Below are 27,901 nucleotides of genomic sequence, written 5' to 3'. Positions count from 1 at the left end.
AAAAGTTAGTAGTTCAGTGAACTGCTGTACTACAACTCATGGAATTAGACTAACTCATTAAAGTCTCTGAATATATATAATTTTGATGGTAGCAAACAAACCCAAATATATTGAAAGGAGCACCATGGTGACCAGAGATCCAGAACTGGGGGATGTCTAGACTTGCTTCATTTAAGGCTTTAGCATTATAGAGAAGGCTTGGCAGTAGGGAAAATAGTGTGGTTCAGGGACGGTTAGACAGACCAACCCTGTGGAATCAGCCTAGCACTAGCAGTAATTTTGATCACTTGTGATTTGAACTTGAAGCATTTCCCACAACAACATCATGTACAATGGCCTGTTCTGTGATATGGCAGGAATGCTACTTGGATAATCTCACTCACTCACTCACTCACTCACTCACTCACTCACTCACTCACTCACTCACTCACTCACTCACTCACTCACTCACTCACTCACTCACTCACTCAACCTCCCATGAATGCACCCACTCACCCATTCTTTAATCAAATACAGTTCAGTTTTGAAATGCTGTCTCTGATCTGTAAAATTAGTTTATATTGACAACATTACCATATGCTAGAACAGTCATGTCGACCACAACGACAACATTGTCCTGAAGTTCAGTGCAGCTGTACACTATCTATATAATTATCCCAGTTGGATAGTTCCCATCGAAGCCATTAAGATATAAGATGCATCAAAGCACCTACAATTATCTCCATGGAGTCCTTGTGTGGCAATGAGTACTTAATCAACAAGAGTGCTGCTGCATCTACACCAGTCCTGGGTTACAATATTCCAAGTGACTAGTTATCCAGTATCTGACACCAGGGTCGGGAGATACTGCCGCATAACCCCTGAAGGGGGCAGCCAGGACTAGAGTCAGAGTGAAATGGGGAGCATTGGAGGATGGGGGAGAAAAACATGTTTTGTGGGTCAGAGCCATAAAACTGTGTGAGTTGACTTACCATCTTGCCTCTTATACATACTACCTTAAACAATGATATGGAAGAGTAACTTTTGTAGCATTGAAGAATTGGTTGTTTTTAAACAACTTTTGAGTTGAAGTACTTCAACATCCTGATTTACCTGTAGGGTCATGAGTTGGAGACTATGATCCCACATGTCTTTGTGGGAAGTCAGTTCCTGTCATAAAGAGTGAAATGGATTTAGCACAGAAATGTGTGATATTTTTTAGATGGGAATACAAGAGTATAACCACCTTATTAAGTCGCCTGTTTAAAAGAGGCTCAAAATATGAATAAAAATGTTTTGGAACAGAAAATCTGTGTGAAGATCCTTCACTGTGGAAAAGATAACAGAACTTGAAAATTTAAGTTTTGAATTATTTAGTTTTGTTTACATATTGACGCCTTTTTTTTTGAAAAACATATTTTCAAATTTCTAGAAAACATTGTACAGTGTGTATTTGATACAGCTGTTATATATGACAGGAGTGGACATTGTGTATACCTTGATACGATTGGCTGGGGAACATTTAGTCATGCATAACTCAACAATATAACATGTGTCAGTCACACAGATTGCTTTATTCCCTGGTGCATGGTGTATATTCTAACATATCACACAGTGAACATGATATATTGAATCTGGTTCTATATAAACCACATCTACAGGCAAGAGCTGTTATGTAATAACGTTGTATTTATGGCATATCAATGGAGAGGCAACAGTATATAAAGTGAGGCAGGTATTGTAGTCGTGTTTCAGCGAATTGACCTGTTTTGTGAGCCCTGACAGGCAATGATTATGCAGCACTTGTCGTTCTAAAGACCCAGCTTGTACCTTCACTGAGATTACATATTGTGTGTGAGTGATTTACGGTGTAAAGGAAGAGTGTGATAATATTATGGAATGCTACAAACACCTGGCCACATAAACCATATCAATTGGACAGAGGGTTGGCTTATTAGCATGTGTAACAACTGTAACCAGTGGTGACAGAGTTTAATACCAAAAAAAATATGAATTGGCAAAAACAATGTACACTGAATGTTAAGGTTAATGGTTGGGTTATTGACACCTAGAATTTTCTAGGTTAATGTGTGCTCTAGTTTCCTCCAGTTATTATGCATCTATTTCCTGTGTGATTCTGATTCATGGTTTTGATAACTGTTGCAACCAATACAATGATGGTATTTTTGAATTTGGGATGTATCAGACTCATAACTGACAGTCATGGATTACTGATAGAACACTAAGTAGGCCCAGGGGAATCACAGATCTGATAACTGTACTTGTGATCAACTGGAGGCTTCTGATAGTGTAGGATACCCACTACCTCCTGTCCGTACCTCCAGTACCCCCTGGTTGTCAACAGCAACCACAGTGACAGTCACTGGTCTCAGACTTTGACCACCCCCTGTACCTCAAACTGATTGATGTGATATGACTGTTATTAGCCCTGGGTAAAGTGTTAGTCTGTCTCACAGTCTCTAAACCACAATATTTCCCTTCTGCCCAGTGCTGATGTTCCAAGTGAAGCAAGTCTAGGTTTCCTCAGCTTCTGGTTCCTAATCTCCCATATCACTTGGACTCATTTTATATTTGTATTATATATTATATTTGTACATTAATACTGTAAACATAGATAGGTGATATGATCGTTTCAGGAATATTATTGCTTTGTGTTAACGCCTAGAACCATAATATCATAAATTGTTACTCACACCATCAATCCTCCTTTCTGCATGTAGACCGACATCATAACAAAATACATTAATCCCCTAGAGCTGTTGAAACATTTGCCAGACATGGAACGTCCATGGTCAGTACCATGAGTAAGAAAGTTTAGGATTTCACAAAAGTGTTAAATGTCTACATCAGTAGTTCCCTTCCCCATTAATATGTTATTTTAAGTAATCAGCGTATGTTGTTTTAAGTAATCAATGGAGAAAGGCCACTACATTTATACCTGAAAACCAAAATATTATATCATAATTAGTGTATGTTACTGAAACGTGTCAGTTTGGCTCTTTGAGGCAGGAAATCTAATATACAGAAACCTAAGACTTTGTTTATCATGAAGAGTAAAGATATTAAGCTGGGATAGATTTACACTGCAGGTGCTTGTTAGGATATTAAGTAAGCTGTCAGAAATGTGTAGATATGGGCTTATGATGTGTATGAAATGTGTGATGATCATGATGGCTGACAATCTACTGGTGTGTTATCAAGTGGACTGTGAAAGGATAATCCTGTTTCGAAGTAGTATACCAGAGTAGGATTTGACTGGGAGGTTAAGGATTATGGTAAAGTAGTATACCAGAGTAGGATTTGATTGGGAGGTTAAGGATTATGGTATAAGTGCTTGCTCTGCACCTGTGAAGATTCACATGACAAACACTGTCTTGTATGATTCATAAACTATATTCCTCCTACCACAAGGTGGGCTTCCTCTGTCCATCCTTGAGAATTAATTGTCCTAATTTGATTTTAAGACTGTCGTTAACTTGAACAAGAATCATTGGAATCTATTCTATGTAATGTTGTGAATTTGTTTGAAAATCACCCTATGACTTTTTTTATTATTATTTTGCTCAAATGCAAAATTGATTTCAAGAACAAAGCTAGTGAATATGCTAACATGTCTTCAATAAATTGTGTGACTTACATGGATTGGTGCTCATGATATCGATCAGTTGATAGTCTGGTCCACCCTTGTATTATTTCCAGGCTACCACCATAAAGCTGTTTGAGTGTGTCCTGCAAATGCAAAGATAGAGAGACAAGTTCATTTCTTCTGTTGCTAACCGACATATTTATTTTGCAGGTGGTATGATGTCCTAATTGAGTTTCCTCGATCCATGAATGCGATTTTGAAACCACGTCGAAAGTCAACATTAGGCCTGTGTAATAAAGAAAACGTGCAGGTGAGTTGAGCATCTACCCTTTAGACGTCATATACTGACCCAGAGCTGTATACCCGCTAATACTACTACCTGACCCAGCCAACACTTGCTTACCTCCCCTTAATGTTGTCTCAATTTGAAAATGTGCAAGAGTATTTATTAATGATGAATGCGAAACTCTAACTCTTCTGACTCTACTATTTACCATTCTAGATTCTTGAAGGTTCAGAGAAGGTAGGGACATTTTCTAAAATGTTTCAAGATTTTCTTGGTATATTGGTTCAGAAATCTTTCTGTCTTCTGTATTTTTTGGTTTACTCAAGATCTGTGTTGATGGTACTTCAGAGAGTTGGTAATCTTTCTGACTTTTAGAAGTAGCATGTATTAATGTTGTTTGACCTACTCAAACATGCAGATAATATGTTTGGAATGGAAAAGCTAACCCTTTCTCCTACAGCCTGAGGGATCCAACAAAAAGGTCGAAGATGGCAAGGATATCCTCAAAGGGAGGTTTGAGGTTGAGAAGGTGAAGGGAAAGTCGGATATGCCAACATTTTCCACTTTTAAGGGGGTTCGTAGTCTGAAGCACAAGTATGACAAGAACTACCAGGATGGCTTACGTAAGAGTAGCAGCTTGCACGACTTGTCTTCAGAGGACAAAAAGGTTGATAGTGATTTGGTGTCATCACGATTCCTCAGTCGATCAGGTGATCGTCTTGACTATGTCAGCAAAAATAACAGTCTGTACAACATCTCAGGTCATTCGAAGATCCTGTCAGATTCGAAATACACAAGTAACCCTTATTTCACCCTACCTCGTGTCAACCGCTCCCCGGCACTCCTCCTACCCAAACCCTATCCAGGAGCTACGTCCACTCCAGTGTCATCTGCTACCGCCCACTCCAACAGACGTAGTTCTTTTGATGACCGACCACAGAGGAAGAACCCCACTGCCGCAGAGCGTGCCCGGCAACATCGGGAAAGGTCGACCAGCATGAAGGACTTCCCCACCCAGCTGTCCCTTCCCCGGGATGACGGGTCAGGGGAAATATTGTCCAAAGTGCAGGACGATGGCGCCAGTGAAACCATGAGCACTGATGAGACAGAGAGCAATGAAACTGATGAACTTAAAGTAAGTACTGGCAGTGTCGATTGCTGTGTTCCACAAACAAGATCCATAATGTTTATTGCCATTCAAGTAATGAATCCCAAGGCATGATAGCATTGTAATAAATATTTCAGATCATCTTGTAGTTAATTTACAATTATAGTTTTCAGATAAACAATTTGAAAGAATTATATTCTCATTTGCACCATTAAATATTGGAAAAGAATATCTTGATTAAGAGGTGCATGTAATGTTTTTTCATCTTTTAAATTTTTTTTCACTTATTTCTTTTCTTGAATTTTCTAATTGCATGATCAATTTATTTCAATTTCACTGTCTTGTGTATCAGTGTTGTTCATCCTCTATGATATGCTTTTGTCTCTGTACCCTGCATCACACCACTGTCTCCTGTATTACCTATACTATACATGTAACTCAGTGATGAGGGATATAACCCTGGACTACTCCCAACGTTCCCATGTGGTTCCCTTACCCTTCAACTGCCTCCTGAACAAATACAGACCCGCCCTCTTTTGCCAAACCAATACGATGTGAATGATTTTATCTCACTTGTCAGATATGACAATAAGTGGTTATCTTGTGAAAATTTTGCAAAAGAGTTACTTTTGTCTTTTCAGTTTGATTATACAAGTCTTTACTTGTATATTGAGTATAGGAGTCCTTATTTTTATACATTTTTTAGTATGTAAAGTCATTTATTCATCAATGAATGTTTGTATTAAACATGTTTCAAACCAAAATGGTTAACGTCTGTTAATTATCACCGTTATTTGGGTTCTCATATCATTTGAAATACTTACAAAATGGTTATTTTCAGTACCCTGAATTCCACCCAGGGTGTTAAGGCTGATGAACCATAGTTATACACACACAGTCACAGCTGGTGTGTTGTAATGCAAATGAGAATACCAGTAATCAATGTCTGATTTGCTTGTTTGTTTTTTAGTGCCAGATGTTGAAACTGGATATTTATGTTAAGTGATAGGAGTTTTTTAAGGTCAACGTAACCCTCTTCAGTTATTTGAAACAGTTGAGAACCCTCTTCTGTAATCTGAAACAGTTAAGAGCCAACAGTATTCAGGAATATATAATGTTTTTGGTAGTTTTGAAAATGTGCACAAATCAGTTCATAGTTTGTATTTTGCAAGTTTATCATTGCTGTCTATTCTGACACTGAGATAAGCTGCGAAAAAAAGTAAACGAAACTGGACGTTTTTTTTCTCTCTGACATGTTGTATGAGCCAACCTAAGGGTAAGCTACAGTGCCTCATGACCATTTTTCTGTGGATTTAAGCTCTATTCAGTGAAATGAAAAAATCCACAGTAGACATATGGTCAGTAACACAATGAGAAATCACCTATTTATATTTTTTATAGGGACAGCAAGGAAGCCTAATGGTGAAGCATTTGCTCATCACACCAAAGACCTGAGTACGATTCCCTACTGTAGGCAATTTAAACAAATTCCTTGTGTCTAGTATATTCATGAAGGTATGAACAAATAGTGGTGATTTAGGAATCCCTATGGTACATTGTAGATGGCCCGCAGTTCTGAGATGAGTGCTGTTAACAGAGCCCATTCCCTAGCCTCTACCCCAGTCAGTCCAGACTCCAAGGGAACTAAATATGAGGCAAGTATTTTAGTCAGGGTTTGCAGAAATTGTTCTTGTAATCAGCTGAGAACTAAATAAGTGACACTAATCGTATATCAATTTTGTAACGTTAATGCGTATCTGTTCGCTTGAAATTTTGTTACGTTTGTTTGATTCATGATTTTAGTTTTGCATGTAAATCCCTTTTTATGTTGAACTAATTGTACTATATATGTATTTTTCCTGCACTGATTTTGAATTTTACCTCAGAAAAGGAAATCATGTTCAAACATTCTTTTCATTATGTAGATATAAGTGAAAGGTGATTTTCTTGTAAGTTGAATTTTTCAGTAAAAAGATCGATTTGTTCTGAGGTAGAAAAAGACATTTCTTATGTTGCTTCTGCAGTCATGTGACCATTTGTTTTGTCTCTCCATGGATTCTGGAGTTTCGTACACAAATGATTTGCAGTTGTCCTGGCCAAACTTGGGTATTGTTCAATGTTAAATTGTTTTTTGCTTCTGGAATGTATGTCATTCGAAATGAGCAAATCATTCCAGCACATTTCCGTCAGCCAGTTGTGTACAAAGCAACACCCAGTCTTACTCCAAACAGGTGCTCCTCAGTTGACAGCATAGAGAAAAAATGTCTTGAAATAGCTTCCATCACATTAAAATAGATCTAGTCCTTCCAGCATACCTGTCTCAGTAGGGCCTTCACTAAGGCTTGTAGCTATGAGTTACCGAAGACATATCCGCGTGGAATTTAGACGGATTATGAGAAATGAGAAGGTAACATCTGCTGACTTCTTTTAGACTTGTTAGAACAATGAAGCAAAATAGTTGCCATGTCTGATTTCTAAAGGACTGCTGAAAAGGACTGGTTGTCATTTCAAAATTCTAATTTTTTAGGTCCTGTTTTAAATTTGAGCGTGACGGTTGACTGAATGAGAAAATGCACAGTATTCAAGCGTGACTGATTTAAAGGTTATTGACGGGGATATCATCTATTGTTTGTTGTACCTGCAGGACCTGGTCTACATGAAGAAGGGCTGGCTCATCAAACAGGGTCCTCTCGATAAGGTGAGCAACGTGTTAATGACCACAGGTGGATTGTACTGGGGGATTGTCATAGGAGGTTTGTACCTGGGGGAGTTAAGATATGTCTCTGCCAAATTCAGTTACTTGAAGCAGGTGACTAAGCGCATGAGGTGACCAGGCTGATTGATTCGAACTATTGCATATCATCATATCCCGATGGGATGGTGGAGTAGCCTAGTGTTTAAAATGTTTGCTCGTCATACTGAAGACCTGGTTTCAATTCTCCATAGGGGTACAATGTATGAAGCCTGTTTCTGATGTCCCCTGCTGTGATATTTCTGGAACTGAACTCACCCACTCACTCATATCCAGACACTGTGGATTGTTTCATAATATCAATCACCAGATAGTCTGATCCAGGGTATGAGCATTTACCAGCCAGCATCCAATAGTTGGAATATTGCAGAATGCAGCATAAAACGCCCAACAAAACTCATAGATTATTGTCTTATGCTAGGGTAGACCTAGATTGTCGTCATTTGAGGTAACATAATTCTCTTGACAGAGTTACATCCCTTGGTCATACAAGGATCAGTACCCTCATGTGCTCTGTCGACACAAATGTGAATGGATGGTTTTACCAAAGTGGGGAACACCTGCTTTACCTAAAGTTCATGTTAAAAGCAACATTGAACCAAACTCCTTGACTTCATGCTTGATATATGTGAGCTAGGAGACCATTTGAAAGTACTGTATTTCCAACGTTAGTGTACAAGCTCTGAAACGTAAAGGTTTTCTGGCTTTTGTATGCAACACTATCAACCATTGTAGCCAAGATTCATGACGGTTTCCAATCCTTTTCGATTTGGAACTTTTTAGTTTTTTTTTCTGTTTTCACCTTTAAGACTGCTATAGTATGATTTGAATGACAGTTTGATAGATATCAGTTTTATAAAGATATTTGTCTTCTGGCAACAGTACATCTCATGTATAGCAGAGTAAAATCAACATGATTCCCGGAACTCTATTAGCCACTTGACAATACTTGAACTGTTTACTTTATCAGAGTTACCTCCCTTCCTTTACAGATCAGATTCTAATGCTGTGATGTATTACATTCAATTCTTTCTGTTATGATATTAATAGATTGAGGCAGTTTTAGGAACAAAGTACTTTTTCAAGTTGGTGGTTTCCTAGATTAGATTTGTGTTATGTAGTGAGCTGTCAGTATAAAACATTTTGACTGGATGCAGTGAGCTATATATAAATTTGTTTTTAAAAAGCCTAAAGACTTGTTTTCTTGTACTGTTTTTTCTTTATGGTATAGCTGAAATGTTGCATACACATGGGCAGTCTGTGACTCAGTGGGAATATAGTGTTTCAAATAAAACATATAATATTGTACAACAATTCTAGTGTGAATATTATTTAGGGATTGGTCATTTTGTTATTAGTGGTGGGACAGGAGTGAGGATTCAGATCATCCAAGGAATGTTACCAGGGGGGATATAAAATTATAGATTGGGTGCAGGGGTGTGTACCCCCAATTTTGGACTGAAAGTTTACTAAATGACCACTGTAAATCTCATGAAAATGGGTAAAAGTAACTGTGCAGTTTTTAAAAGAAATACTGTATCATGCATGTGTTCTTGGAGGGAAGGAATAAATGAGATATAAATGAGAGTGAGCTTGTATTTATAAAATATGTTGTAGGTGAAGACACATACCCCTGTAGTCTGTGATACTAACTATTCTATGAAACATAGACTGTGAGCTGAAATATGGGTGCCAAGGATGTAAAAGAACTTGTGCAGTGTCATTTTTCTACAGATCCAAATAATGTAGTGGTTCCTTCTGTTTTTGAACAGGACATGAAGAAGCACTGGTTTGTTCTGGCTGGCAACTCTCTCCGCTATTTTCGTGATGCTAAAGCTGAAGACATGAATAGTCTTGATGGCCGCATTGACCTTTCAACCTGTTACGAGGTGTCAGAGGTCAACACAGCCAGGAACTATGGTTTTAAGATCAAGGTAATTATAGAATGATATATTGTTTAAAGTGACACATCACAGGAAGGAATTATCTGTCAATATTAACTGCTTTTGTGGTATATATGACCCAGTGGTTGATGAAGCTAAATTTGCAGAGTTATGTCCCTTAGGCATGCCCGGCTCTGAGTCTAGGTTTGAATCCAGGATTCACTATGGTTATGATCCTTGGTTTTCAACACCATGTCCGTTTACTTATGGTTTTCCCTTTGAGCTTCCCTGTCACATTCAACTCACAAACCATGATATTATTGAACTGTGGCTGCAGTCCTCGGTAACATTTATTGCAGACCTTATCCACATTGTATCCTGTTGTGTTGCAGATCTCACCAACATTGTACCATATTGCATAATAGACTTTATCAACACTGTAGCTTATTGTATTGAGGACTTTATCAACATTGTAGTTTATTGTATTGTAGACTTTATCAACATTGTAGTTTAATGTACTGTAGACAGAATCAGCATTGTAGCTTATTGTAGGCTTTATCAACAGTGTTGCTTATTGTTTTGTTGTCATTTTCACAGTGGACCATATTCTATTGCAGACTCGAAATGGGGAATACAACTTGGCGGCCATGACATCAGGGATCAGGAACAACTGGATGAAGGCCATCCGCCTGTGTATGGACCTACACAGTTCCGGTCGGACACACAGCATGCCATCGTCAACTCTTACAAGCAAAAGTCTGACCGGGGCACGGGCTGTTGATGATTTTGATGTTGCTGCCACGTCTAGTCAGACCACGACAGTGACCGGGTCAATGGGTGAAACTGCCTTCCAGTTGGTGGGACGGAGAGAACAGACCAAGAAAGACACCAAGAACACAAGGAGGCATCATTCTGATGTCAATCCCGGGAATGTCAGCAAAGCTTTCTCAGTCAAGGAGTTTTCATCCAGCCTTGACCAAGTCCCAGCCGGCACTTCATCCAGCAACCAAAGCATCGGTAGCGATCGCAGCACACAAAGTATGGAATATGAACACTCCAATGTAGAGAGTAAGGGATCACCTCGTCTGTCCCGGGGAACAAAAATACCAAGACACCATATTCCTCCTCAGGATCTTACGTGGCAGAGTGGCAACAACCCACCACTGAAACGATATGTGGAGGGCAGTGACAACGCACCCACTGCGCCAGGTGGTGATACAACTCGAGTTCCAAAACGTTCTATCATGAGCGAGAGCAGCAAGGAAGAAGAACAGAGAGAGAAAATGAGACGTGGGATGTCGCCGAGTGCAAGGGTGAAGGAAAAAACCCGACCTGCTAAAGCTGCCCGCATGCATTCCCCTCCCCCTTCAGATGATCCATATCACTTCAATCTGTCCAGCTCTAGTAAGGAGACGTACTCAGGAGACTCAGATAATGACGAGGTCGATATGGGGGACCGGAGTCTGTCACAGGTAGGCTGGGTGATATATCACTACATTCACTGTCTCCTTGAACAATATTGTAGAGACATGATAATCATATTTTTGTTGTTTTTTTTAAATATTTTTGTGCAGTTATTTCAACTCTATTGCACTTACGTGACACAAGTGGTTGCAATTTCCTTAGCAGAGTTGTGTCCCTTGGGCACAGAAAATGATTGTTCACCTTTGTTATGTTGCTTGGTTGATCAGCACCTATCTGTGCTAGTGGATCACTAATGTAGCAAATGTCTGAGACCTTCCAGTGGTATTAAACCCATCTCACTCACTTCTTTGTTGTTATAGAAAAATAAGACATAGTTTTTCACAGTGGTTTTGCTCAACTCAGTATTTTGTACATTGATAGAGCATTGATGAAATTTAGTATCTGTTATCCTTCTGTTAGTAGGTCTGTTTTTCATATCTGTGACTTACTCTTAATCTTATTATTTTGAAGATGCATGTGAATTTTTTCAGTTGTTTGGAAATTGTGTTTTGTACTAATGGTTGTAATTGAGCCTGAAGCAAAGTATGCAAACCCTCACCAAAGCACATGACACCTGCATTTACACTGATGATTTACTGCCCCTATTCCTGCTGCCTATTCCATGTTTCCTTGAATTATCTTCATGTCAGCTGGAATGTCTTTGAAATTTTAAGATAATTAACACTAACATTGAGAGTAACAGTGACAGAAATATAGCTGTGTCTCAAATGCACGTCGGTCATGGCACTCAGTAATCAAAATGCTGTAATATGTAATAGATATTTATTTAATATGTGTGTAATAAATGTTACCCTTTCATTGATTAAATGTTGTGCTGAAATATGATGATGATTCTTGAAAGTTTTTATCATTATTAAATTAAAATGTGAAAAACACCAACCTATTGTAATGTTATCTTGCCCCAGCTAAATTGTAGGGTAAATAATTTGCCTGGTATGACTCTATGTAAAGTAGACTCATTCTATTTCAAGTTTAAACATATCAGGATTGGAGTAGGTTCGTGTATGTTTCAATACATTGTTTGACATGCAATTGGAGAGCACGTATGTGCACATTACAAGTGGTTTGTATTATGGTGCTGGTTTGTCCTTGCCAGGTGTAATATGATACCCACTTGTGAAGCATATGTATGCATTTTGGAAACTGTAAATCACAGACTAGCATTCGTTTAAAGGTCGATACTGTATTTTGAAATCTAATTTTTACTCTTTTATTAAAGTGGAATTTGATATAATATCAACATCATTGAAATAATAAAATGACAAAGTTGCATGATGGAATAAGGGAGATAACCCTGTTTTAGGATCAGTTCAATGATGAACAGATGCGATCTGAAGATGATGACAACATGATGGGTGGAGCTTCGTCAGGGTCCATCAGCGATGGAGGAGGTGTTCTCGTGGAGTTTCTGGAGACAGAGGTAAATATTTTCATGAAACTCGGATCAGACAGATGGTTTGCTGTAACATAAAGGCTTAAAAGAAAGGGCCCTTGTGTTAGTTTAGTTTTATGCTGCATTCAACAATACTCTAGTTATTTGTCAGCAGTCTGTAAATAATTGAGTCTGGAACAGACAGTCCAGTGATCAGCAACACGAGCATCAATCTGCAATATGTTCATTCAAGTCAAAGAGCTGTTAGTCGCCTCTTACGACAAGCATGGGTTACTGGAGATAGCTTCTAACCCGGAACGTCACAGGATATGTTATTGACTGAGCATATCCTACAGTGACGAACCTCTGAGGCCATGAGACCCTTCCTTCTCACTATTGGTGATGTTGTAGTTCCTGTGATAGTATCCTGTGAATAATGGATTCTGAATCCTATGGACCAGTGATTGACAGCAAGAGCATACATCTACACAGCAGGGACATGGTGACATACACATGACCACTTGATCTAGTTAGTCACCGCATACACCCTTCCTTAGAAGCAGAAATATAATGATAAAATATCTGAACATGCTTGTGAGGTTTATTGATGGATGTCTCATTAGAGGAGGGAGTGTTACACTATATAAGGAATTCCTTACATCCCAAGCAATGTTGTTTAAAGGACGGGGTTTAAACAAACTCAAAGGGTCTTCTAGTTTTAATGTATTAATGGTGGTTGGGTGAACACATTTTAACAGAAATATTCAGGGTGTGTTGGGAACAAAAACACCCAGTCAGAAATATTCAGGGTATGTTCGGAACCAAAAATACCCAATCCATTATATCTAGAAAACGTCTTCACATCACCATGCTTGTTGTCATAACAACGATGGTGTCATTAGTTGTTGTGACATATGACTAAATGATTAGTAGGGAGCACTGTTAACGAGACTCAAAACTCATATTGTTTACCGGTCACTATAGCTGTTTTGCACTAACGCCAATAGTCAACATGTACTCTCTTGCACAGCTGAAGATTTTTGTGAAAGAATTTTGTTCATAAACTTGGGTATTGTGTTGAACAATTATTATACTAGATTATATGCACTATTCACTGAACACTCTCCTTGGCAGGACGATGGTAATACTCTCTAACACACCAACAAAGAGGATATGCTTTTAAACCTGCAGGAAATTTGTCATTGTGGTTTTATGATAACTTCCTCCTTTTGGTTTTACCTCATTATCTAAAAGAACTTACTTAGCCTTATGCCAGTGAAGGTGATGCTCTGCCTCATATTGTGATTCGATGTTCGCTAGAGTGATATCGCTCTTATAGTCTGATATCGCTCTTAGTCTGATGAATCCTGTTCCTTTCAAGAGAGTTAGACTCGGGTTCATCTGCTACATTTTGTTATCTGCTGATGGTAACCAAGTGGTTGATGCCTTTGCTTGTCGTCGTAAAGACCTGGGTGCAATTGTTCAAAGCAATTCTACCTTCAGCATCTACTGACAGTTGTCTTAGTGCTAAGGTTGTTCTGTACAACTGACACTCTGGGTTTGGTGTCTGAAGGAGTGGTGGGGTGGCCAAGTGGTTATGGTATTTGTTCATCGCACCAAGTCCCAGGTTTGATTCCCCACATGGTACAAAGTCTCATGCCTATTTGTGGTATCTTCTGATGTGATATTGCTGGAATATTGCTAAAAGCAGCATAAAACCATACTCACGCAGTTGGTATCCGGCACTGTCGGTATCCCATGTTATGAATTAAATAATACTGAACTGACATAAAACTGAACTCAACAATTGTCTGTGATATTTTGTCCTTATGTGTTGTCTGTATTAAATGGTATTGTGTGGTCCCAGGTGGAATCCCTGAAGGATCGTCTGGAGAAATCTCAGCACGACCTTGCCAAGATGCATGAGACAAATCGTGACCTGAAGAGTCGTCTTCACACCTCAAGCTCACAGGTAAGATCTGAGTATTTGTATATATCACCTATACTGGCTACAGTCTGGCTCCAGGCCAGCTCCAACCTGGTTCATGTGCATCATGAAAAGGTCACATATGCCTTTTCTCCTATGATTGGTATTGTCTTGACAAATCGCATGTTCTGCACTGGAATTCTTGTCAATATGACTCATATGACAATGTTCACTAGGATTGCTGAAAAGCTGACCTTTGCTGATACTGTAGTGCTTTCTGTAAATGTTGGATCATACAAATGTTTTGTCTTGTATATGGCTCAGCTGAAGAATGATTGTTCTTAATCATACAAATATTTTTAAAATGGCCAAACAAGAAGAAACACAACTTCATTGTATTTTAGGTTTGAAACACATTTGCCCTGAAACAAATATTAAATTACTGACATTTGATGTGAAACCAGCAGACCTTCTGAAAGGACAAACATATCTGTTAAATTATTGATTAAGGTGATTTGGTAGCTGGGTGCAAACCAAGAGCTAATCACACAGGAGTCCTTAGTTCGACTCAACACAAGCATACAATGTGTCAAGCCCATGTCCTTTGCAGTGATATTGCTGGTATATTACAAAGTGGCCTAAAACACTCTCACTCACTCACTCATATTTCACTGACACAATATCTCCACTAGAACCTGTGTTTGTTTTTAACCAACAGAACCTCTTGTTCAACCAGTGCAACTGTCTTGTAGTGATACAGGTTTTGCAAAGTGACATACCTCTTCTTTTACTATCTCATAATGTCAAGTATTTGTGTGAGTACTTTACTCAAAGGAGTATACAGTTGAAGAAATGTTCGCTAAGGTTAGATATGAGGCCCACTTTCAAACAGAGTTGACTCGTGCCTGTCAGAAGTACCTTTTCCTTTTAAAAACTCTGTCAAGTACATGCTGAAACCAAGGAGGACTTCACTGCAAGTTTTTCTTCTTCGGTTGTAACTTGGTGTAACGTGACTCCTTACACAGCAGCTAGAGCTCTTTGAAATTAATCTGCATGGTTTTTGACAAGGAACAAAGCAATAAAATGACTATGTATAGATTATGTGGCAGCTTTTTGAAGTTGCTCTCCCACATGAGTGAATTAATGACCCATGGCATAAAAATATTACCATATGTGTTAATTCCTTGTCTTGTGAACATTTATTAGCATGGGCCTGTATCTATGTACAGTGAAATATGAGCTTGTTGATTTGACTATGAGCCCAGGCCAATATCTATGAACTCTGATCTGGACGACTTGATTATACACCTTATCACGTAACCACATACAGTTAGGTGTTTGACTTAATTATAAGCATAGGCCTGTATCCATGTACACTAAGTTGGTTGACTTGTTTATAAGCAGAGGCCTGTATCCATGTACACAGAGATGGTTGACTTGATTATAAGCCCAGGCTTGTATCCATGTACACTGAGATGGTTGACTTCACTAGTTCAGGCCTGTATCCGTGTACACTGAGATGGTTGACTTGACTAATTGAGGCCTGTATCAGTGTAAACTGAGATGGTTGACTTGACTAGTTCAGGCTTGTATCCATGTACACTGAGATAGTTGACTTGTTTATAAGCATAGGCCTGTATCCATGTACACAGAGATGGTTGACTTGTTTATAAGCAGAGGCTTGTATCCATGTACACTGAGATGGTTAACTTGACTAGTTCAGGCCTGTATCTGTGTAAACTGAGATGGTTGACTTGACTAGTTCAGGCCTGTATCCATGTACACTGAGATGGTTGACTTGACTAGTTCAGGCCTGTATCTGTGTAAACTGAGATGGTTGACTTGACTAGTTCAGGCCTGTATCCATGTACACTGAGATAGTTTACTTCATTATAAGCCTAGGCCTGTATCAAAGTAAGTGTTCTTCAGTTTGACAGGAAACATGTTATATGTGTATGTCGTGGTTTACGCTATTTGCTTCAGCAGTTCACTTGGGGCACTGGGACAAAATGCAAATGTTGCAGCATGTGATATAATGATCTATAATGTACTGGTGTGTTGATGGTGCCAGGTGTTGTGTGGATTGTATATCTGTGATATTACCTCCTGCCTGGATGAGCTCCACTGTACAGTCACGTTCTAGCAGGACCTAGGTAAGGTGCTTGTGTTGTCTGTAGTGCTTGTGCAGTATGAGTGAGTAAGTGACTCTGTGAGTGAGTGAGTGAGTGAGTCAGTTTATATATTTGATGTGTGATACTTGTGTTTGGGGGCTTCTGAAATGTGTGAGTAAGTGAGTGTTATGTGTGAACAACATATATGTCACGTGTTGATGCTGCTGACAGTCATGAACCATGAGCATATGTGTTCCTGTTGACTTCACTTGCACTGTTATTAATAACGGTTTGTACATAGTAATTTCAAACTACTGTCAGAAATAACGTAAGGACGATGACCCCAGGATATTTATCCATAATGTTCAACAGGTTCACTCAATCTCATTAATCTGTATTGTCAGTTGTTATGGAGTGACATGAGTATGTCACATATCTACATTATATTGGAAATCATGTTAGGTCAGATACTTACTGATGGAATTAGATAAGGCAACATAGCAAGATACAAACGTTCCTTTATATGTTCTCAGAATGGCAAAGCATGCCAACAAACCTTTGGAACAATAAAGGTAGACATGTTTGCCCTTACTTCTTTCTATTAAGATATTGAAATCCCATGGTATGATGTGAGGTCTGTCTTGTTTGTGGAGGGCACATCTGTTCACCTGATACCTTCCAGTCCCAGATTCTGCAGATACCATTAAAAAAAGCAGAGGATATTCTGAGCATACCACTAGATAGTGCAGATGCATGTGAGAAAAAGTAATATGTACGTACAAATGAAACATTTCCGAAAGAATGGAATAATTGTCACATTTTCCCTGATATTTCTCATCATCATCTGTTTCCTCCTTCATCATCTGTTTCCTCCTTCACCATCTGTTTCCTCCTTCATCATCTGTTTCCTCCTTCATCATCTGTTTCCTCCTTCATCATCTGTTTCCTCCTCCTTCATCATCTGTTTCCTCCTTCATCATGTTTCCTCATTTACATTTTATCAATCTTGTAAGTCCAATATCCCCTACCTTTTCTACTGGTATATGAGCTTTTGATAGCTTCTGCATTTGTAATCTATTTACAGATTGAACTATAAGTATATAACCTCATATTACAGGAAAAAATGACATTGATTTCAGCCTGTGAAGATTTGTATTCTGAGTCATTTGAAGATTGCAGCAATTTCATTCGATTTGAGGAATAGTATAAGATTTGAAGGTTGGGCTAAGTGTCATTTCCTCTTTGGACTGTTTCATTTTATGTAAACAATGGCATGCTGCAAGTTTTGTGATTTTTTTCAGCTTTGTCTAGTTGTCTGGGTTTCCTTCTTTTGTTGCATTTAAGAGCATTTGTATGTCAAGACAGCCATGATGTATATGACATATTTGCTTTGATGTTAGTGATATTTATGCAGAGATGGCACAAATGCTTCATTATCAATCATGTTTTTTCTGAGTCAGCCATGTCAAATATACCATTGGTTTATTTAAATACGTCTTTTCAAGCGTACACGTGTTTTACATAATAGTGTTGAATAGAGATAGTATCACAAGCAGTTATCTGAAACTGCATGTAAAAGTAAGATCTGTTAGTAAATATGGGACTTAAGTCTGTATATCATTAACCCTTTATGGTATGTGAGGCTCTCATCCCTACATGAATTATGCGGATTGTAAGCTGGCACAATTAGCAAAGTAGTATGTTCAATGGAAGCTATTAGAAGTATTAATATTTTTGCCATAGAGACGCATTTTTATTTGTGACCTTCCTCTGCCGTGTAGGGCATGTCATCTAGCACTGAAGCAGGTTGAAATATACCTGTAGCTGAATAATGTGTATTTGTGCTGCACTATCCAGCCTGTTTGTTCAGAGCTTACATTTGAGACAACAAACACATATATGAAGGTGAGGTGTGATGAGTTCAGTACCAGCAGGTACAGTTAGAGTTGTTAGGTACAAGTGCACACCATATGGACATGTCCGTTTTTACCTTCTCTACTGCAGTGCTCTGCCAAATTAGTATATGACTGTAATAAAACTTTGTTCTGACTTGCATTCTTTTCCCTGTGTGTTAAAAATGCTTTGATATGAATACTGAACAGATCCAGACCAAACACCATTAAGTTCACATAAATTTCATAATACACATTTTCACCATTACAGCCTTTCCCATTTTACCAGAAATGTCATTTAATGTATTTTGAACTTATCTTTGTAAAACTTACTCTAAAAACATGTTCCAAACATTCAAAATTTGTTATTAAAGTATTTTGTGTAGTTGAAATTCCAATCCAATTTACATTCAGAGCTTGTCCCAATTGTACCCTGCTGTTATCCCCTGTGATCCTGTCATTATCTCGTCAGTCTGCACATTCAACAACTGGCAGGTGTGGAGGGGCTGGAGGGAGGCTTTCTGTTGGCTAACCAGTGTTAATTTGTAGCAGGAGGATCAGGTGATGGCAACATTTCTATGTTCCTCGATCTGCTGTGACATTTACACACCTGTGCTGGGGTTAGTTTCCCCGAGCAGCACGCACCTCCACTCCTGCTGGCATTGCCCACATACAGACACACAATCTGACGCAGTTGTGGAAGGATTGTACACTGCTCTAGTGAGCTGATCCACTTCTAAAACTTCATAAATAACATGAGGTAATATTTTAAATATTTTAGTCATGATTTATGATTTTTTCAACAGTAATGAAGTCATGTGTTGTTTCTTACTGTAGAAGTGTTATCTGAAATCTAGCCTGATGTGCTGTTTGATTTTTGACATGCATGAGATAGCATTAGCATGATGACCCAGGCAGTTCATCAGTAATTACAGTCATTGATAACCTTGACCCAATTTTGGGATTGAAATAGTCATGTATTTGTCTTGTTGAGTTCCTGCCATTCTCATTAGGAGTCGCATGTACCAAGAAGTCACATTGGAAATGGTAAAAATCTGTGCCCACAGCCTCAGTGATTGGTGGAATGTTTCATGCATTACATGCATGATTGAACAAAGAAAGTGGCTTCTCTATTCATTGACACTTTCATATTTCAAACATTGGGGCGTTACGCTACGTTATTTTGAATTATGTTGACAGAGTGGAAGGAGGGAGAGCAATGTTTTGGAGTGATGTGCATGTTTGCATATTTGTTTTCACAGATCATGGGCTAAGTGGCTTGGAGGCCACGGAATAGATGAACGAACTTGCAACCACTGATGTAGTAGCTTCCTGCTGCGTAAAAATCAATGTTGCATCACATGCTAAAACGCTTGCATTGTTGATGAATTTTTTACACGGAATCTGGATTTATAAGGTGCTATTGTCTCATGAATGATTCAAACATGGAAGTTGTGTAACTGAATTTACCCTGTGTTTGATGTGAGTGAAGCTGGGTGTTGTACTGCGGCCACAGAGGCAGTTTAGCTGGTGTAGACTTCACTGTTCTTTGTTAGACGTCTCTGTGGATTTAACATGGAGAAGAAGAGAGGACTCCACTCTAAGAAGGTACAGGCATGATATCATCCCTCATCTTACTCATTCAGAGATTCAGATGGATTTCAGTATGTTTGGGTCAGGTTTCCAATAAAAATTGAAAATGATCCTTTTTCAGAAATATTGATGTTGGACCCAGATATCACTCAGAAATTACTGTCAATATTGCTGGAAGGGTAGGTAACTAAGATTGCCATGCATCAAAGAATTGGAAATGCTGTCATTCTTGACCAAATAGTAATGATAGCTCAGCAACAGAATTATTGCTCATTCTCTTGGTTATGATTTTCGTACAGTGTTCTTAGTCGTTTAATTTTATGCTGTTGTAGGCAACCTTTTTCTCTTAACAGTGTTTTGCAGATGTAGTGAAAGTTGTCTACCTTCCCCATCTGTTCATTTAGCATATCTTCCTCCATTAATCTTACATGCGGTTATATGAATGAATTACACGGTGGAACCAAACTCTCAGAACTTGCTCTGTTGCATTTTATATTGTGTTAGTGTTTAGAAGAAGATCGTGTGTTTAACGCAAGAGAGATGAGGTTGTTTGTCTAACATTTATGTAGGGTAGAATTCATAAAGCAGTATGTGGGCTGTTTCTTTGTCATGGTATTTTCTCTAGTATAATTTGATTACAAAGCCGTGAAGGTTTGTTGTGGAAAGAACATGAATCCTTGAATGCATCACAACACTTGAATAATGGAACTGCACTGACTGTCACTGATTACCAGTCTCATCTGTGCAGGAAGGTTGTGTGTCAGTATGGCTGAGGTCAGGGTTATAATGGTCAGTGTAAACCTGTGCACATGTCATGTATTCAGATAGTCCTTCACTGAACATGGGAAGAAGTACTAAATGTTTGAATCAGCTGTTTATTGAAGAGGGAATAAGTATTTTTCTGTGTGGTTTCTCATATTTATCATAGTTCACTTGCATTTTTTAACCCTACCACCACCATTTGTTCACTCCTGTCATGCTCCCTTACCAAATCTCAACTCTCCTTTCACCATTTTCACTCTCCATCTACTGCTTTCCTATAACACAATGCTCCCCGGGCACTCCCTGATTCATAAGCTTCCCACTGTCCCCATCTCCCAGTCACTTGAACTCCAGAGATCCCATTTTCCCTCATCTACACGCCTCATGCTCCCTTCCCCACTAACCCCCTCTTTTCTACATCACCAACGTGAAGATCCTGATTACAGTATTGGCCTTCATTAGCCTATGCTTTTAGTAACAGGTGATTAACAGGATCATCATTGGTTCCCAATTGCATGGATCAATGCCCATGCTGTTGATCACTGGATTGTCTGCTGGTCTAGACTCGATTACTTACAGATTGCCACCATATAGCGGGAATCTACCTGAGAGTGGCATAAAAATAAACTCACTCACTCACTCACTCTACATGCACCACCTCCCCCTCTGCATGTCCTATCCTTCCATCTCCACAAGACCAAATTCTTGTCACTATCTGCCACCACAGCTCACCACAGCCCACCACCTTTATTCTCCACTCTCTTTATTCCATATTCTTCATCCTACCCATCGAATAAGCTCTGCTGTCTATAATCCATTTCTTTTACCCATTGAGTTTCACATGTCCACCCTCATTGCTACCCAAGGACACCCACCATGCTCCAAATGGCCGACCCCGACATCTTGTCTCTACAAGTCCCACCTTCAGTTGTTATCATCATGTTCCTTCCACCACTCCAACTCCTTAAACCCACCTCCCATACTAGAAACCAACCTCTGTCTAATCCCATGCAACATGTCACACACTGAAGACTGAGGACTATTTTTATGGATGTACAGCTTCTTTATTCTGTATAGGCAACATTTCAACATAGATTCTAACATTGTTGTCAAGCAAGTGTTGCTTGTTAGAGACGTTGCCTATACAAAATAAAGAAGTTGTATATCCATAAAATAGTCCTCATTCTTCATCTACCCAACTTATAAAATGCCAGTCAAAGAAGAAATATCCAACCCGCACTACTCCACATGTCCAACCCTCTGTACTCCACTAACCCAACCCTCACTACTCCACGTGTCCAACCCTCTGTACTCTAATAACCCAACCCTCTCTACTCCACATGTCCAACCCTCTGTACTCCAATAACCCAACCCTCACTACTCCACATGTCCAACCCTCCCTAATCCAGTGTCCCACCCTCACTGGTTACTTGTCCAACCCTCTGTACTCCACTAACCCAACCCTCACTACTCCACATGTCCATCCCTCACTACTCCACATGTCCAACCCTCACTAATCCACATGTCCCACCTTCCCAATTCGGCTAACCCAGCCTTCCTTAATTCAGTGTCCCACCCTCCCTACTTAACAAGCCAACCCTTCCTATTCCTTATGCCCAACTAACACCAACCACCCCCTCCATACTCTGTACACATCCCCTCACCCCCTCCTCCACTTATCTGACCTCTCTCACCCTCCCATCTCCATGACTACCAATGTGATATTTGACAAGATGTCCCTGACCAGTGCCCTCTGTGTCACCTAGGGGCTGCCCAATGACATCTGATACCCATCTCCTTGCTAATAGCCTTGGCCATAACCACACGTCCCAGCCCATGTTATGTATCGCCCCAGTCATAATCCCATCTTCCCACTGCCCTGTCCATGGTATGGCCATTGATAGCTGACACTGACACAGGACACAGCTCTACCTTGGTAAGTGGTGCACACCTGTCTACTCGACAAAGTGAAGGATTTCGCTTTGTGATGCTTTATAGATACTTTTAAGAACTGTAGCATTGGCCCAGGTTTGCTACTTGTTATTTTAATGTGTGTGTTGGGGACGTGTTGACTTGTGAAAAATGAATTCGAACGGACAATGCTATATCTAGTGCAGGAGGAAACCATTGTGCTTGTATGAAAGAGGACACTTTTTGGTGCATATTTTCATCCAGATAATGAAATTACATTAAAGGAAAATACGATCAACTTGTTAATCCAGTCTTCATTTATCCGACAATCGGCTTTATCCAATGCTTTTGTTGGTAACAAATTGAATAAACATAATTTAGTCTTATTTATTTAATCTGACATCCTCATTAACGGGACAATTTCCTGTGCATCCGACAATGTCGGATTAACGAGACTTGACAGTAGTTCACTTTGCTCAGTAAATCTGAACCCTCTGTTAGTTTCTGAACTTCGTCTTATCTTATTCTTTGATACCTTTCGATGTCTGTTGTACCAATGAATAAAAAAAGATGAAATCCAGAAAATGTTTTATGTTCATCGAATAGAATCCTCTAAAATGCCACTCAAACATATTACTATTGTAGGAAGCAAATATTTAGAATTATTCATGTCTGTTCTCTTCCCTCTGTCCCTTATCTGATGCACTGTATATCACTTGGTATTTAGATAATTTTGAAAACACCTAGGGGTCATGGCATATGATTTATATGCGGGTCATATATTTTGCATCAGGTGGTATTTAAATAGAAGACTTTTGTACTCTTTTTACAGATAGTGGAGTGTTTTTGAAGGACAAGTGTTCTTCATACTTGACTGATTTATGTCTCTTCGTGACAAGAAGAAAGGTGGAATATGTCAGAGGAAATCCTTCTTGAAAACCTGTCACTTTCAGTTATCAGATTGTAGGATATTATGGAATTATTTTAGTTTCCAGAGTTCCTTGTTTGGCATTAGCATCAACAATGGGGTTTGTGGTAAGGTGATATATTCCTCATCAGCTATACCTGTGTGTGGAGCCTCGGGCTAGGCTTTGATCTGTATTGATAATAGGGAAGGTCATCAATCACTGCTGTACTAATAGTGTGAGGAGCTTACACTGGTCAGTTATGGTCACAGTATGCTGGACACTCTAACAACATATGATCCATGGTGTTGCTATGGTGATCTTATCTGTAAGATGAAAGAGAGGCTGATTTCTATCATAAGTTGCATGGCTGGTCAAAGATTGCTTCTGATTTTATAACATTTTGTGTAACCAAATATTGCTTATTGATTTCTTGCATGGTTGCTGGTTTGATAACTTCATGTTATCGTCTGGTTTAGAGTGTGTAGAAGTCACATGTTTTACTCCACATGAATGTGACAAGAAAAACTAGTTTTGTTTGCTGTTTGATAATATTCCGGCCATATGATGGTTCCGGATGTAAGTACTTGGAGTGGTTAGGTAGCGACAAGGGTTCAGTTCCCCACATGGGTACAATGTGTGAAGCCCATTTCTGGTGTCCTACTTCATGTTATTGCTGGAATATTGCTAAAAGTGGCATTAAACTAAACCCATCCACTGTAAGTACTTTAGTGTAGACCAGGCAATCCAATGGTTAATATAATGAGCATCAATTCACTTGTGATCCAGTGGCACACAGCCAGGCAAGTCACTGATCCTGATCCCCATTCCATCTGACAAAGGCATTGGGATAGTCTAGTGGTTCAAGCGTTTGCTCATCACGCAGAGATGCAGGTTCAGATCCCCACATGGGTGCAGAGAGTGAAGCCCATTTCTGGTGTACCTTACTGTAATATTTCTGGAATATGGTAAGAGTGGTGTAGAATTAAACTCACTCTCTCAATCCACTGTACAAGGGCTGATATGCTCATCAAGAATCATACCTTCATGTAAAATAATTTAGTTTCATTGGTCTATGACGTTTTAACAATGGAAAAAATATTACCCGCTGCATTGGTAACCACAAAGCTCGCTGTCTGAGGCGCTAACAATCGTATGACGTCATTATATGACGCATGCCAGTGACAGGAGTTCGAAAAACATTCAGTGAGCTGTTCATTTTGTGTTCACTTTGTACAGATTTGTTTTACCAACTAGCACTGGTTAATTCAAACTGTTTTATACATTGAGTGGTTTGCACACTCAGCTTAAACATAGTAAACAATTTTTACAGCAGCTATATGCTTCAGAATATGTTTCACTGATGTTAAAAATCATGTCGAGAGACATGCCATTTTGTTTGGTTGTCATATAGTCGGTAGCTATTTTTGAGATAACATGAAATGAAATGATATGTTGTACATTTGACATTGCAGTAAGATAAATACATTGTATGCTACTCCCTCAGGTAATACGGTCTGATGTATGCCTCATTCTAGCAGTGCCATCCCTCATCAGACCGTATTACCCCCGAGAGAAGCGTACAACTTATATAGTGTGACTGGAAATGACAAGTGAAGTAACATTTTATTACAAACGAGCTGTGACTATTGAAGTGCAGAAGTTGAATTAAGGATAAAAGAAATAATCCTGTAAACCTGAATCATGGTAGACAGAATTAATGGCATAATTGGATGTTTTATTATGAAAATATCAGCCTGTATTACCTATAGCTGCTTGACCTACATTGTGTTATGTGCCAGCTGATTGACACTGACACAGGTATGCTTATTGGCCTGTCATTCACTTGAGTAGTCACTTGTCATGCAGGTCTTGCCTGCAGGCTAGGAGGATGTGCATTTCACCGTGCTGGCAATAAGCTACCATACACTGAACACTGCTAGGGAAATATTGGCCCATATACACCATAATACATTGTAAACTAGCATTTATTAACATGTCAGAACAGTGTTAAGGATGAATTGTTGATAAGTGATTGTTACACCTGTGATAATATTTTGAAGTAATTACACCTGTTTATTGAACAGAGATAGCATGAATGGAATAGTTCATGGTTGATACTGGGTCATGTGTTAAGTGAATCTATCAGCTTGGAAATGACCGATTATTGTATTTTACCACAAAAGGGTATAACACAGACAGATATGGGAGTGATTGTTAGGCTTTCCTGTCTCCATGGTGACTGTTAAAAATTCCTTTAGATCTGTCCACATCCCCACTTGTACCTACTTACCTGGACAGTGTGGAGCAGTGACTCCAATAGTCTGTTTATGTCTACCATACAGCCCGGGTTATGTGATGGCTGGGTGTAGTGGAGAGGGGGTGTGGTGCCCCTTTAGTGAGTGTCTCATCCACTGACTGGGTAGTGTGTTTTGGATTTTATGGACAGGTAGATTTGTGTCTTTTTGCCGAGACACAACCTTGGAAATTCATGTGCAAAAAGAACCTGCTTTTTCTGATGTAATGCACACATGCCCTCCCAGCCATTTAATGCTTGATCGAAAAGAGAGACACATGTGCAGGGTTAACATTCGCTTTCCAACATAATGCACACATGCCCACCCGGCCATTTAGTGCTTGATCGAAAAGAAGGTTGACTTGACCAAAAGATATGTGTCCTGAAAGGGATGTTAGTGTTACACGATTAAATTTGTTTAATGTATGGGTAGATTGTGTCCCTACAGTTCGTATCCCTGTACGCTACTGGACTGTTCAAGGGTAGGGTTTTCTGCAGATAGAGTGGTGTCAGTGTGGTGAGTGTCCCAAAGTTTGGTTTTACACCACATCAGCATTATTTCAGACATAAAACGACTCTACAGTTTGGCCAGTTCAAGGGTAGGGTTCAGTACCCTTTAACTTACAGATCGCTACTGACTAATAGACAGGTAGAGTGGTACTCCTATAGTGAGTGTCCTGCACACAGACTAGGGACTGTTAGGGATGCTTTATTGGACAGACTGTACCGCTACAGTGAGTGTCTTACACACAGACTCAGTGGTACTCCTATAGTGAGTGTCCTGCACACAGACTAGGGACTGTTAGGGATGCTTTAATGGACAGACTGTACCGCTACAGTGAGTGTCTTACACACAGACTCAGTGGTGCTGCTATGGTGAGCGTTATAGACGTCGGCTGGGCATTTGGGGGCTCAGTTTAATGGACAGGTGGGGATTAGAATGGTCATATGACAGCAACACTGTTACTGTGACAGGACACACAATGGCTGTTTTGAAGAAAGACGTTCATAACAATACAGGTTTGTGGCGTATTTCGCCACTGGTACAGATTGAATTATCAGCTTATTGTTGAGGTTAGGTGAAAGTAATAGACTGTCAGTCTGACCTAAGATTGTTGTCAGGATTGTTCTTTACACTGAATGTAAGTGATTATCCTCAGATGTTTTTCTGTATACAGATTTGAGTGACTTGGGAAAATATCCACAGTTAGAAAATATAACAAAAGTACAGAAATATTGTATGTTTAAAAAAATAAATTACTTTTTACTTTATGCATTTCTATTTTGACTGATCAAATTAGGTACTTGAAGAAATGTATTTACCCTAAACTATTTGAAGAGTTGTCTGTGAATGAGTGAAAGTTTCCAATCTGTGGTATACTTACTTGGAAACAAAATGGAAATATAATTTTAACCACTGGAGTTGATTACAGGAGAGGTGTTATGCAGAGGAAAGATAATTCATGGCTTGAATTAAGTCACTTCTTGAACTAAGATATTCACAACAAAAACCGTCAGCTAATGCGACTGTGATTATGAGACCAGTAGAGCGTCCATCTCTTCATGTGTATGAATCCCATGACAACGTGCAGAATTCCTGCTAGGTCACAGCAACGGCTGCTGAGGCTGTCGTGACTCATATCCTAGGATTATCATAAATATTGGTGCCTGTGCAGACCAGAAAATACCATCGAGTTTGTGGCTTATTGCAGTCCCTCCAGAGATGACCAATGGGTGGGTATTTGTCCTTGTATGGTTCTTTAGTCAAGCTCTGTCAACGTCCGTGGGGATTTAGGAAGATAAAGTGCTGAGAGGATTACGTTGGTTGGACAATGTTGTCACAGACTTCTCAATCCCCAGATTCCTGTGTCGATGGATCCCAGGACAGTGTCTTGTGATGAGTGCTGCCAATATGGTGCTACCTATCCTGAAGTACTACGTAGCAGTTTTATTAGATTCAAGGTTATGGCTCCTGATCACTGACATTTGATAATTTAATTCTAGGAGTGATGGAAGATTGGGTGATGTAGTT

The 27,901-nt window shown here is 39.3% G+C and overlaps 1 protein-coding gene across 2 annotated transcripts in view; it reads left to right on the top strand.

Annotated features, from left to right (window-relative positions):
- LOC137284796 (uncharacterized) overlaps positions 1-27,901 on the top strand; it is a 106,575-nt gene that overhangs the window by 54,305 nt on the left and 24,369 nt on the right. The window contains exons 5-12 of one of the 2 annotated variants that reach the window (XM_067816777.1): positions 3,797-3,896; positions 4,333-5,007; positions 6,543-6,635; positions 7,625-7,678; positions 9,505-9,666; positions 10,233-11,087; positions 12,404-12,520; positions 14,340-14,444. In XM_067816777.1, coding sequence (XP_067672878.1) covers positions 3,797-3,896; positions 4,333-5,007; positions 6,543-6,635; positions 7,625-7,678; positions 9,505-9,666; positions 10,233-11,087; positions 12,404-12,520; positions 14,340-14,444 — 2,161 coding nt within the window. The remainder of the gene's footprint in view (positions 1-3,796; positions 3,897-4,332; positions 5,008-6,542; positions 6,636-7,624; positions 7,679-9,504; positions 9,667-10,232; positions 11,088-12,403; positions 12,521-14,339; positions 14,445-27,901) is intronic. The other variant, XM_067816778.1, reaches the window with a different exon arrangement.

Source organism: Haliotis asinina, chromosome 5 (genome assembly GCF_037392515.1).
Source record: "Haliotis asinina isolate JCU_RB_2024 chromosome 5, JCU_Hal_asi_v2, whole genome shotgun sequence".
NCBI classification, from domain to species: Eukaryota; Metazoa; Mollusca; class Gastropoda; order Lepetellida; family Haliotidae; genus Haliotis; species Haliotis asinina.
Note: the sequence above shows the minus strand (reverse complement) of the source record. Positions and strands in the feature narration are given on the sequence as shown.